This window comes from Strongylocentrotus purpuratus, unplaced genomic scaffold, assembly GCF_000002235.5.
Source record: "Strongylocentrotus purpuratus isolate Spur 01 unplaced genomic scaffold, Spur_5.0 spur5_scaffold_5, whole genome shotgun sequence".
In the NCBI taxonomy this organism is placed as follows: domain Eukaryota; kingdom Metazoa; phylum Echinodermata; class Echinoidea; order Camarodonta; family Strongylocentrotidae; genus Strongylocentrotus; species Strongylocentrotus purpuratus.
In genome coordinates, this window is record NW_022145611.1 from 4,259,999 (window position 1) to 4,272,927 (window position 12,929).

Consider the following 12,929-nt stretch of genomic DNA (forward strand, 5'->3'; position numbering starts at 1 on the left):
TGACCTGGGGTGCCATCTGAGGTTATTAGTCTAAACGCTGCACTCTTGGGCCCTCCAGAGCCTAAAAGTTTGTTGCACTTAGTCTTTAGGCATTATTTGCTATACCTTCTTTTTTGGGCACTTTTTCAAATTTCCGGGGCGGCCCCCCCCCCCCGTCCACCCGGGATCGCCCCCCCCCCCCTGATATGATTTATGCATAAATAATTATGATGTGTCTATTCAAATTCAAACTAAATCCTAAAGGAATGTTTTCAGCTTATAGATTATACACTAGAAATGTCTTTATAGACCAACATATTTGGGGATCCAGGATTGTATGGGGGAGGGGAGGGGGGGGGGGGTTAGAAGACCTGACAATCTTTTGACATGCAATAAAGAAAGGGTGTCATTGGATAATTTTGAGGGGTGTGTGTCTCGTTCCTCAAATATGGGTTATCACTGCACTGCATTTTGCGCCCTCACTCGCGTGCACTTAGTATCAGGAGGATGAACGGGGGCACATTTTCTTTCACCTACTTGTTGTAAAGAAAGGGCGTCATTGGATTTTGAGGGGTGTGTCTCTTTCCTTAAATATTTTTGGTAAGCAAAAAGACACAAAATATACTACACTGCATTTTGCGCCCTCACTCGTATGCCCTTAGTATCAGAAGGATGAACGGGGGCACATTTTCTTTCACCTACTTGTAAGTTCCCCCTCCAAAAACTAAATTCAAACGTGGTTTATTTCTAATTCGATACCAGTGATTTAAAAATGTTGATGAAATGGCATTTTCTCCTGAGCCTCTGGGGCTCTGCCTCCTGGATCCCAGTAGGGCGGGCCCCTGGTTGCTCATCTGACCGTAATTTAATCTGACCGTAATGCCTAAAACCCCTGAGGCTTCCGGGGGCTCCGCCCGCTTGATGCTCATCTAACCTTAATTAAATGCCTAAAACCCCTGAGTTTCATGGGGCTCCGCCCCTTGACCCCCGCCGGGACTTTGCCCCTGGACCCCACGCCAATTTACGCTCAGTTGCTTCGCTTGCTTTGCTCTACCTGATCGTAAATACTTTGGCCCCTCCCCCCCCCCCCCCCCCCCCACTTTGAAAAAATCGTTGAGGGTGAGAGTGATGGTGATGCAGATTTTTGTTCTGCCCCCCCCCCCAACCGTTTTTGATCATTACGCCACTGCTCCTTCGTCCCTCAGATTTCGTCCCCCCACCCCCCCCCCCCCCGGTCATGAAAAGAAATCGCCGCCCCTGAGACAGGGTGTCTGGAAATGATTTGAAAGATTTCTTGTCGCTTATCAATCACTAAACATAATTGATAAGCGACAAGAAATCTTTCAAATCATTTCCAAGAGACAAAGTCCTAATACAACCAAGTACATTCTTCACATCTACACAGGCAATTGAAATAACCGCTCAGCTTCAACTATATTTCACATTTTCTATCTTCCAGACTGATAAAGCTCCAATTTCAAATGGAGCGGGAAAACACACACATACATGTATTGCCATTTTCCTGTTTCTTCCTCAGTTTTCACAATCCTCTACTCTAGAATTATCGAAAGCTTTTTGGGGTGGTTTGGAAGATTACCACCTTATTTCCAGTGTGTACTCGCAAACTGTTGGATCAAAAGACTACAAAGAGCAAAATGTGGGTGGGTAGACCGGAAGTTGAGGGAAATCATGAAAAGAAAAAGGAACAAAAGAGTCGGTTTTCTTGTTGTTGTTATATTTTTGGTTTTATTGAAATTAGAAGTCAACGACAAAACATATTTACAATAATATGCTAAATAGTAATGTTGACTGAGTAGAGTGAGATAAGGTAAATAAAGAGTTGCCTATGTCGAACTTTCGAAATAAAAGGCATTGTATTGCTATTGTGTTATCACATGCACGCTTGGCGCTGCAAACTTGGACTTTGCTCTTTGACGTATAGATTGACGTCATTATCAGCTTCACGTGCAAGGTGATCATAAGTTATATTTAATAAAATTAGACAATGTAATGGGAATCATAAATTCTAGATCACATGATAATAAATCTTAAACAGTGCTATGAAATACTTAATATTCTAAATGGGAAGTACTTTTTGGTGGTGATGACGTAATTTTGATGGCTATACAAGAGGGAATATCTGCATAAATATCTCTCATTTCTTCATGCCAGTTCATTCAGTGAGGACCGACTGACAGAGCTATATTATTATCAGCATTTAGCGAAGTTTTTTAACAACATCTTGGAAAGTTTTTTTTATTTGAATTGTTTGGAAGCAAGGAGACGTCACCATGTCACACTACCATCATAGAAAAGAGAACCAAGCACTGAGGGTAAGTTATAGTACTAAGTCATGGAACTATTTCCTTTATCTACTTTGTTTTATTGCCGTTTGGTCTTCTACCCAATACTTTGGTCTATTCCTATTATGGTTTCCATCCAGCCCGTATACTATTCAAATGGCCTAACTATTTCGTCTACTTATCATTTGGTCTAATGACCATTTAGGCTTATTCTCATTTGGTTTAATTTCCATGTGGTATAATATCCAATAATAAATTATACTACCCATTAATTTTGGTCTATATAATTGCTCATTTAGTCTGCTATATCGGCTAATGATAATTAAATTTTTCGTTTTCTTGAAATTTATTTTCTAGCAAGAGGACAAAGCAGTGCGCCAGGAGGAAAGATTACATAACAGAGCTGTCAATCAACTCTTGAAAGGAAACATTGGCAAAGCTGCATCACTAGAGGTAAAAATCATCATCACTTTTGACTAAAATAAGTTCTGACATTAAATAAAACCTCGTTTATATAGTCTAGATTATTACAGTGATAATACTCTCTATGGCTTAACTAGTATTTTGTAAAATGTGGAAGTACAATATTCCCAAGATTCTCTGACATAAGTAGGAAAAAAAAAGGAGAAATAAACATGAAGACTTATAATAAACAGATAAATAAAAGATGGTCATCACCGTAAAGGGAAGGGTGCATGGGTTTCATTCTTGGAATATTTTGAAGTTAAGGCCATTTCAAAATCAAATTAAGTTTACGAATTAAAATCCAAACATTCTCATCTTCCATTAAACCGTTGACTATAACTAACTGAATAATGATATTTAAGTCTCATATTAAGTTTGATACGGAGACCAGCTAGTATAGGCAATGGATTGACAAAGATAACAAAAATCACTGTTATAGTGCAGAAATGAAGTTCACAAAATATGAATGAGTTTAAATGTCAAATTACAATCAACACACACTATTAACGCACTGCCACAGGCCTTTTGGGAAAATAGGGCATAATAATAAGTAAACTTCTAATAATAAAGTTAGCCAGTAAGGTTTCAATGGAGTGAGGGACGAGCCGATCGTGCCAGTGATAAACATCGACTTAAAAAAAACCTTTCCGTTTTTATTGATTTAAAAAAATAACTCAGATTAACAGTAGAAACAATATAAATTAGGAGAAAAAAAACCCACCCCAAACCATAAAATAAAATAAAACAAATGAAAATGTAGCGCATAACATGAATACATAATGAGACTTAAAGCAGTTTCAACTAAACATCGACCTACTTTATCTTCATGTCTCAAGAGAAAACCTCTTTACACATTATTTCTGTCTTACGTATTGGCAACGGTGTATAGATAAACTTGAGGTGCTATAATAATTATAATGGATTTTTATTTTCTTTCGTTTATATAGGCTCGGTCGCACAATGCTCATCACCGTGCGGAAGCAGCTGCCGATCGAGCCGACAGCCATCATCATGCGGCCCACCCCCACCAGCATTGCCACACCCCTCCACCACCTCATTATTGTCCCCCTCCAATGCATCCCCATCATCAACCGTACCCTCATGTAAGTATTCATGTGCAGAGTTATCAAATGAAGGTACAAAATTGCAGGGCAGGCGAGTGTAAGAGAGAAAGAGACAGAGAGAGAGACAGAGACAGAGAGAGAGAGAGAGAGACACACACACACAGAGAGAGAGGGGGGGGGGGACTTTTTGATCTGTTATTCTTGTATATTACTATGTATGTATGTTGGAAGCTTGGCGAATACAAATCAATCAATCAATCAATCAATCAATCAATCAATCAAAGACACCTCACAAAAACGAAACCAATCAACCGTATTAATCATTTCAAAGTTTGATGCCGTGTCTAAAAGTTGAAGTCGCTTGCTTGTAAAACAATTAAAGTTAACTACTTTTATTTACCTTGACCTTGACAGCCCCAGCCTCATCACGAGCCTCCCCACCACCACGGACCACATCCCCATGGACCGCCTCATGCTGCTCCTCATCATGGACCGCCTCATCATCCTACTCACCATGGACCCCCTCATCATCCTCCTCAACATGGCCATTATCCAGGTAAATACCCGTGATCCTGATAAAATATGACAAGTCCTCCAATCAATCGCAGACTAATAAACTACTATCATACAGTACCAAGCTGTAATAATTTAGTTGCATTTCATCTTGTCCTGTGTTTATGTGTTCTTCTATGTATTTTTTCTTTCTTAATAATCAAGAGAATTAATTTATTGTTCACTGTTTGACACTAAAAATTATTGAACGGGGTCCAAGCCATGACATTCTGAAAAGACATATTCTTCAAAAATATAATAATTACAAATAAAACGATATATTTTTTATAATTATGATACATTAATACCTGTCTGTTTGTTGTTTTATCTTCAATCTACAGGTCATTTCTAAACACACGATGAGATAAAGATGAAAAATGCTCTCGAACTGACACTGACGATAAAGTAATAGCCATGGAAACAGCTCCGTTTATAAACAGAACATCCTATTTTTTACGCCCGCCCCCCCCCCCCTCCCTTTTGAAGAAAAAAATAGTATCGTATCGGAAAGGATTAAAATCAAAACTTTAAATTAACCATATGCACACAGGATGAAACGAATATATTCCCACCAAATAATACCAAAGTATATTATAGTAACACTCAATTTAAGATCTTTATATGCTTTGTTAATATCTTTATTTGATGGTGAATGAGACCAAAATGACTATCAGCCTAATAATATCGATCCGGTCAAAACGGATTATGTACATGTATATATTTTCTTGATTGTTAAATAAATCACAAAAATATACACACATGTATTCGTATATGCTTATGTAAAGGGTTTGCAATCATGCCAAAGAAAATATTTCCATAAAATCTCATTATGTCGATTTCATCACGATATTCATGTAAATATAATAGTCCTATATTCTTTCCTTAAATCAATATTGACATTTAAAATGTTCTTATCTCTGCATTCCTCTATCTCTATGAATGTAGGTCTGGCTGTTATTAGCTGAATTAATGTAAATAATATTCTTCAGTGTGTTCTTTATCTCACGCCTTACACGTCCGGAACATTACGGAACAAAATAAGAAGAGAAAGAAGCACAGTCAATATAGACAGGAGGCTTGGTTAAACGATGGGTAAAATGCACGTAATACAATGCGTTCTGCCAACTTTATCATGACATATGTATTTGTGATAATATCTCTTTTGAATGTAAATGCAATAAATATATTTCTATGAAAAAGATCGAATGCAATTGTCACTTTTTGTTCCTGTAATCGTTTAAAGAAGAACGTACGGTTAAAAATATAAAAAAAACAGGCATACACATCGAGGCACAATTTGCGTAGAGGGCTTTATTAAAAACAGAGAGGCTGCAGTCGATAGTCCAATAGCTCATCTCAATTCTATAATGTAGAAATAATACAGATCAAATCGTGGGCTTCATTATCATCGTTACTTTGTTTTGTTTTCTCTTATTTTAGGGGTTAACTATAATGTCTCACAATCCCTTCGCAAAATATATCGAGTTCAATGGTTGAATCGATTGGAGTGCATGTGATCTAAAGAGAGAGATAGTTAATGGTCATGACGTGCTATAAAGAGTGAGAAGTAAAAGAGAAGGCCGGTGGGAACTTGATAAAGAGAGAGAGAGGGGGTGGGGCGGGATAGAGTCGGAGAGATATAGAGAGAGAGGGGGGAAGAGAAAGAGAGAAAGAGAGAGGGAGGGAGGGAGAGAGAGAGAGAGAGAGGGAGAGAGAGAGAGGGAGGGAGGGAGAGAGAGGGAGAGAGAGAGAGAGAAGGACAATTTTTTTTCTTCTTTCAAGAATGGTTGGAATCTGAATTAATTAAAGTAAGTCGATTTTGGAGCACATAACACGCAAGCGAGCAACGCCCCCTATAAAGCCATCATTTTAATTAAAGGTAAAACAAAGTTTTGGGAAATTTTGAAAATTGGGTGGATAGTGATACATACATTTTTTATATATTTGGATGCCCCTGTGTATGTATTAAAAGCACTAAAAAATTTAGCCCCTAAAACACTTCTGCTTTCGAGAAAAATAGAATATAAAGATTTACCGGTGCTCCCGGTAAATTCTGATAAATTTCAAATAGCGCCTATACGTTGTTGTTGTTGTTCGTTTGGTATTATAATGGCTATTAGTCAAATTTGACTATTGTTGCCAATTTCATCGCAACTCTTTATTTTAATGTCTTGGTAAAATTATTATTTTTCTTTCTTTTTCCAATCTCATTTTAATATAATACAATGGTAGCTGTGACCATGAAAATTTCAGAATATGTAGTTGTAATATATAATTTCCAAACGGGTATAGCTAATTGGTCAATTTTAGTCAAGAAACATCGTTTTATAGCTTAATTAATATCTTTAACTTGAGAGGGAGCTATACAACATAAAGAGTTATTATTTACAATTTCATAACTTTAGACTCGATTTCAACCGCGACAACGATCACTGAATATTGTAGGGTCGCATAATTATGCTTCCAATATATTCATTTGAACCAAATTCATGTCCCCATACCAAAACTTTGTATTACCTTTAATGTGTGCAAACATGGACTTTAATTTCCCCCATAAACCAAATTTAAGCAAGCAACTTTGTTTGTTTTCATATGGCTTATAATATGAACCCTAAATCTCCCTGAAGACTCTCTGGAGATAAATAACCATAAAAGTTCAGACATGCTAGTGACCTATATACAGTGGTACCGGTACGAAATACCGTTATGTACCGAAAAAATAGGTCGAATTTGCACGATATGCACGGACGATTTTGAAATATTTTTGAACTGCGAAGCGGAATTTTCATACCGAATGCGAAGACGAAGGACAAAAGAGACGAAGGATTAACGGTTGGCTAAAATCTGCCCTCCTTAGTATTTGGAATTTAACCTAGTAGGAATCCAGTAAGTAAATATCTATGAACCCAAATGTATTTATATTTTGATTTGCCGAAGTTCTTAAATGAATAAACTCCGTTGCTAGGTACGCCGAATTTACTTCAGTCCCATATCGTTAGAAAATGTGTTGGTTGACATGGTTTGAAATATTACATGTATGATGTAGTGTAATGATCATGCACTCCAGCGAAGCATAGAGAGTCATAGATCGAAAGCTTCAGTCTCTATATCGTCGGTTGTTCCACTGAGACTACGTCTGGCTCCACTAGACCTCCGGATATACAGACTGAACGATCGCCTATGCCATCGTATGTTGAAGATATCACGGCTAGATTTTAGCCGTTAGGCCCCTCCCACAAACATGACAAACTTCACGAGAAATAGACCTAGACCCTACATCATTTATCTTCAATTGCAGTAATTTTCTAGGCAATTGTCAGTCACTAAAAGTTCCCTCTTTACCCCCCTTCCCCACGAAAAAGAAATATAAAAGAAATAAAAGGACGGGTCTACCGAGCTTTTGGCTGCTTCTCGATGACCCACGTCAAGCATTGAACGACAGAAATCAAAATGGTGGCTAATGAATATTCAATGACCTCGCCTCGGCTAGCTCCTCCGTGCGTCACATCGAGGATAGCGCGCGCACGTGAAGCAGACAACACGAGAACTCAAACGTGAGTAGCAGCAGCGTTATGTACATGTACGCGCACGTCTATGAGGTCAATGGGGTGGAGACTATAAAACTTTGCATGAATATTCATTACTTTGATTCAAGATGGCTGACGTCTGAAGACAGTCAAGTGGAAGAGATAATAACACTTTTTTGAAGAAGATTTCATATGCAGAGGTCCAAGGTACATATTTTCTTAATGTTTATCATGTGTGGTTTAATTTTAAATGCGAATTGTATATGATAGTGCATGCGATTCTTACAAAAAAAGGATTTAACTTAGCGTCAGGGCAGTATCGTCTTATTGTATACCCGTAGACTGTATCTTCAACGTACGATGGCATAGGCGATCGTTCAGTCTCTATATCCGAAGGTCTAGTGGAGCCAGATGTAGTCTCAGTGGAACAATCGACGATATAGAGACTGAAGCTTTCAGTCTAAGAGAGTCAATGCAAATGTGTATTGACCTCTAGCACTGCATGCTTGCTAGTTCAGAAGTCTATCCAAACTTTGACCCGTAACTCCTGTGTGGAGATACCCTAGTTAAACATACCCAAAATGAAGTAAATGTTCATCAAATGTCCAAATAAATAAAGGTCATGATTTAAAAGTCGATATGTTTGTTACCAGTTTCGTGTAAATTTTCTTATCTTTTTCTGAGTATTTTTTCCTAAAAACAAAGACTTATAATTGCACTTTCTCATGGGATTCACGGCAAACTGAAGCACAATACAATTGCATACCGTACCGACGGAGGGGTGCGGGCACGTGTGTGTTCAGTTAGCGACCGTAAACTAAGAATAGATCTAGATTAGGGTAGCGCGCCCAGTATTCGGTCAGACAGCCGTTTCAACAGCTGTAACAATTAAAAAAATAATTTATGAGCCACGAAACTTGCACAAATCAGGCAGCTAAACAACTTTTCTTAACTCTCAAAATTAAATCAGATTTAGGGCCCCGGAAAGATCTCCAACTTAGCTCGAAAGTGGTCAGTGTCGCACAACTTTCTGCACTTCCGCGTTCTCTTAGCAAATGCGCTAACATGCATAGCCATATGTAGAAGTCTATTGCGAAACAACTACGTGTGCTGTCGCAATAAATTTAGTATGTGTGTGAAGAGAATCACTTCCATGTTCACTCCATCGCAGCGAAGTTGCAAATGATGCACTTGCCGATGTGCAAGAGGTATTTATACATGTACTATACCCTTGCCATGTGGTATCGCTTGGCCAGTATTCGGTCAGTGCATTGACATTCAGTGCTTTATCGTGCAATTGTGTGAAAATAGTGCGCAAATACGCTTTGCTCCTTGGCAACGGAGATTGCACGCACAAATCGTGTGACCGAATTCTATTCGGCGCGACCGAATTCTGGGCAGAAAAATGCTCCATCTTCTTTCGGAAGTATTTTGCTTATCATTATTCCATATTTTAAGTAACTATAAAATCCTGTTAGAGGATTAAATTTCTTTTCTTTTGATGGGTAGATTAGCAAATAAAAGAGGTAAGAATTCAAAATATTAGCAATTTCCCCTTAAATGACCGAATACTGGGCAATAATTTTTTTGTGTCCATCTCACGTACCTATTTGCGTCCCTCAGTGTACAGTTACGTAGGCTAGCATAGGTTAGCCTAAGCTCGGCGTTGTCTGTATGCAACACTACGCAAGGCCAGGTGTGAAAGCCCCTTAAGTCTCCACCATAAAGTAGCAGAGCCCTATATCAATACAACTGACTCAAATCATGTCCAGTGCGGTTGTTGTTGTTTTAGTCTTAAGGGCGTGTGTCATTCAATTATGAATATTTACGCAGGTCTGTCTGTCTTTTAGGCTCCTATGCAGCCTCATGCTGTAAATTTTTTAAGCAAAATATATTCAAATGAAATAGTTCATAAACCAATAGCGAAATAAGATTAGTGAGTTAGACTGAATATTCAAAAGGGAAAAGAAGAAAAGAACCAATGATAAGTAAAAGTGGAAATACCTAAAGCATTCACACAAGATTCATGAATAATAGTTGGTCAGATACAGGTGTATAAAGAACCAAGCTCATAAAAAAAGAAACATTTCTTTTTTCTCTCGTTATCTGTTATAATACATGTACCATGTTTATTGCAGACACAGGAAATTGAGTAAATTCAAATTGTATCTATGATGTTAAATTGATATTCTAGCTCTTTTAAAAAAAATGGAATGAGTCTAATTTTAATTCTTACACCGCAATCAACCTCCGATGTTTTTTTAAAATAATTACATCAGAATAATCAGCAAATTCAACCATAAAAAAAAATAAAAACTTGGCATTTCACCATGTTGAATTTTTCAGGTCTGGAAATGGCAGAGGTTCATGTTATTGGGCAGATCCTTGGAGCAAGTGGGTTTCCAAATCAAAATCTATACTGCAAATGGAAATTACACACAGGTGAGCATAGTTGATGTGAACTTTGAACTTTTTCTATTTGTAGCCTAAGCAAATTTCTAAAAGCACTGATAAGATTAAAGAGCAATTATAAGGTACCAGTAATAAATATTTCTGGTATTTCTTATTTTTTGCACCAATGACAATATGAAACGAATATTAATTTGAATTTGTTGTGTATGTATTAATGAAGGAGTAAGGGTGTCTTTTCTGGTGTGTATATCAAGCACAGTACTACTTGTACATCAGTACATATATTACATGTATTAATATGTTGTTGTTGTATGTATTTTCTAGTTTCAGTTCATTTCATTACATTTTGTATTTATTTCATAGACCATAATAAAAACAAACGTAATATACATTAAATATAAATTTGATGATAAAAAAAGGATTCAAAAGTTAATAAAACAGCAAAATAAAACATAGAAATGTTGATAACTAAAGAAATATTGAGGCATAAATTATATTATAAAAAGGTTTGGGGAGGCATACCTTAAAAGAAAAATTGAAGGTTTGAAAAGGTATACACAGAAAGTGGGTTGAATAAGTACAGAAGTAAGCTTTAAGTTGGAAAAAATTTGCCAATTTATGTTTTAAAACCACACCCACAAAAAGTATATATACATAAATTGTCATTACATAATTGATGCATAAATAAATATCAACAGATGAATTGCAGTTTAAGATGTTATTTTCAGATATGTCTTGCTATTTAGTGATACTGTTTATTGAATTGTAAATACATTATTAAAGAGTATGCACTTCATATTTTATTTTGAGGATTAACACATTGAGAGTTGTTTGCTCTGGTACCGGTATTTAGAAATGTGCTCTATAAAAGCAGGAGCATTTATTGCTGTCATTGATCTACATTTGTCACTTTCCATCCAGATGTTAAATGGGTACCGGTAGGAAGGAATTTCTTAAAATGCTGTGAGCGTCAAAATCGGCAGCCTAGCATAGCCGGGTAATGTTGGAGTGCCTTGAGGACCTTGCAAGGGAGATACGTGCGCTACATAAGAATCCAATGTTATTATTATGAGTTTTTGTTTTTGTTTAAGGTGGAGCATGGAAGGTAATAGCAGGAGCTAGAGAAGGACAGACGCAGGTGGATCTACCACAGAATGAAAACTTTGCAGTCTGGAGTCATCCTATTGATATACACTTTGCTACCAAAGGATTACAAGGTACGAAATAACTCATTGCACGTCCAATTTAAGAACAGGTCAATGATACATTTAGATGTTTTGACCAATGCTGCCTTGAAGACCTAGTGGCAGCAAATGAGAAGGCTCTTCATTGTGCAAGAACCTGGCAGAACATTTGAGCTCAGATGATGGACACGAAAGAAGAATAGATGTTTTAAAACTAGTGGTATCATGAAACTAAATGTTATGCTTTGTGAGATATTTACCATGACAGAATGAATGAAGAATTATACTATCTGACTAGAATGGATGGCAAATCCAAGTATGAAGTGGCTTGAAACAACTTTGTTTTACAGAGAGAAAAGAGATGTTAACCCATCCCTGACGAAAGTCAGATGGTTTCTGTATTGAGCTCATGGGAATGAAAAATTCATTACCGGTAGTCAACAGGTTAAATAAAATCAAGTACACTTCATTTTCAGAAGATAATTTGACCCCTGTATGTATACATGTACCTATGCCCTCTCTCTATCATACCGGTCTTTTAATTTAAATGATAAGAAGCAAATATATTCCTTTTGTTTCATTCAGGATGGCCTAAATTAAAGTTTGAGGTATACCACCAAGATGAGTTTGGACGTAATGAACTCTATGGCTATGGATTCTGTCACTTGCCAACCTCTCCTGGTACACACGACATCCAATGCCCGACATGGCGACCGTCAGGAACATTCCGTGAACAGGTCTCACAGTATTTCATAGGTGGCGCACCACAGCTGCGGAACGCCGACATGGTGCAGAGTGCAGAGCGCTATACCCTCCAGACGGTGGCTATGGGGAAAGTTCACTGTCAGCTCGGGATCATTCTCAAGAATTTTGATAAATATGGAGTAGAATGCTGATGATATAAACAAAACCTTTTGTAGAGACTAGAGAACGACAACTCGGTGTGATATCAACGAACAAGGAAGATGTAGTACGCAGCAGTATGGACTGAAAAGAAGTGGATACAAGTCAGAAACTGGCTTTAAGTGCTGCTCGTCATACTTGAAATTTGAAGAGTGAATAGAAAGTAAGCTGGGCTCTTACTTAAAGTGACTCTGTAACATTTCCTCAGATTCTGAAACAAAATCCTGGATTAAGCTCAAGCTGCAATCATAATTATAAACCTTTAGGTCAGTCAGGAATCCCATGACTTTTACAAGCCGATCAGCTGTCTGATTATCAAAATATTTATGATTGGAAATCGAAAAATCATTTTTCGTTTTCCTAACGGTTTTTATAACACTACAGTCTACTGGGGAAAATGAGTATGGTAAAACCAGTCACTCAAAGGTTTTTACTTTTTTGAGGCACTTCATGATCATTTTGAAGCATTTCTTTTTCTAGGGCTTTAATATTACACCATATCACAGACACTGATAACATGGAGGGCCATGTATCTCAGAT

At 37.3% G+C, this 12,929-nt stretch overlaps 2 protein-coding genes across 2 annotated transcripts; both read left to right on the top strand.

Moving 5' to 3' along the window:
* The first annotated feature begins 2,123 nt into the window (after positions 1–2,123).
* Positions 2,124–5,569, top strand: LOC576330 (histidine-rich glycoprotein). Its single transcript, XM_794803.5, has 5 exons — positions 2,124–2,312; positions 2,640–2,735; positions 3,695–3,850; positions 4,226–4,367; positions 4,705–5,569. Exons 1-5 carry the CDS (start codon positions 2,271–2,273, stop codon positions 4,713–4,715), a joined length of 447 nt encoding a protein of 148 aa, XP_799896.1. The 5' UTR covers positions 2,124–2,270; the 3' UTR covers positions 4,716–5,569.
* A 1,538-nt stretch (positions 5,570–7,107) lies between these two features.
* Positions 7,108–12,648, top strand: LOC576403 (B9 domain-containing protein 2). The gene is made up of 4 exons (XM_776718.5): positions 7,108–7,249; positions 10,237–10,332; positions 11,394–11,519; positions 12,072–12,648. Exons 2-4 carry the CDS (start codon positions 10,245–10,247, stop codon positions 12,380–12,382), a joined length of 525 nt encoding a protein of 174 aa, XP_781811.1. The 5' UTR covers positions 7,108–7,249; positions 10,237–10,244; the 3' UTR covers positions 12,383–12,648.
* Positions 12,649–12,929: the final 281 nt, after the last annotated feature.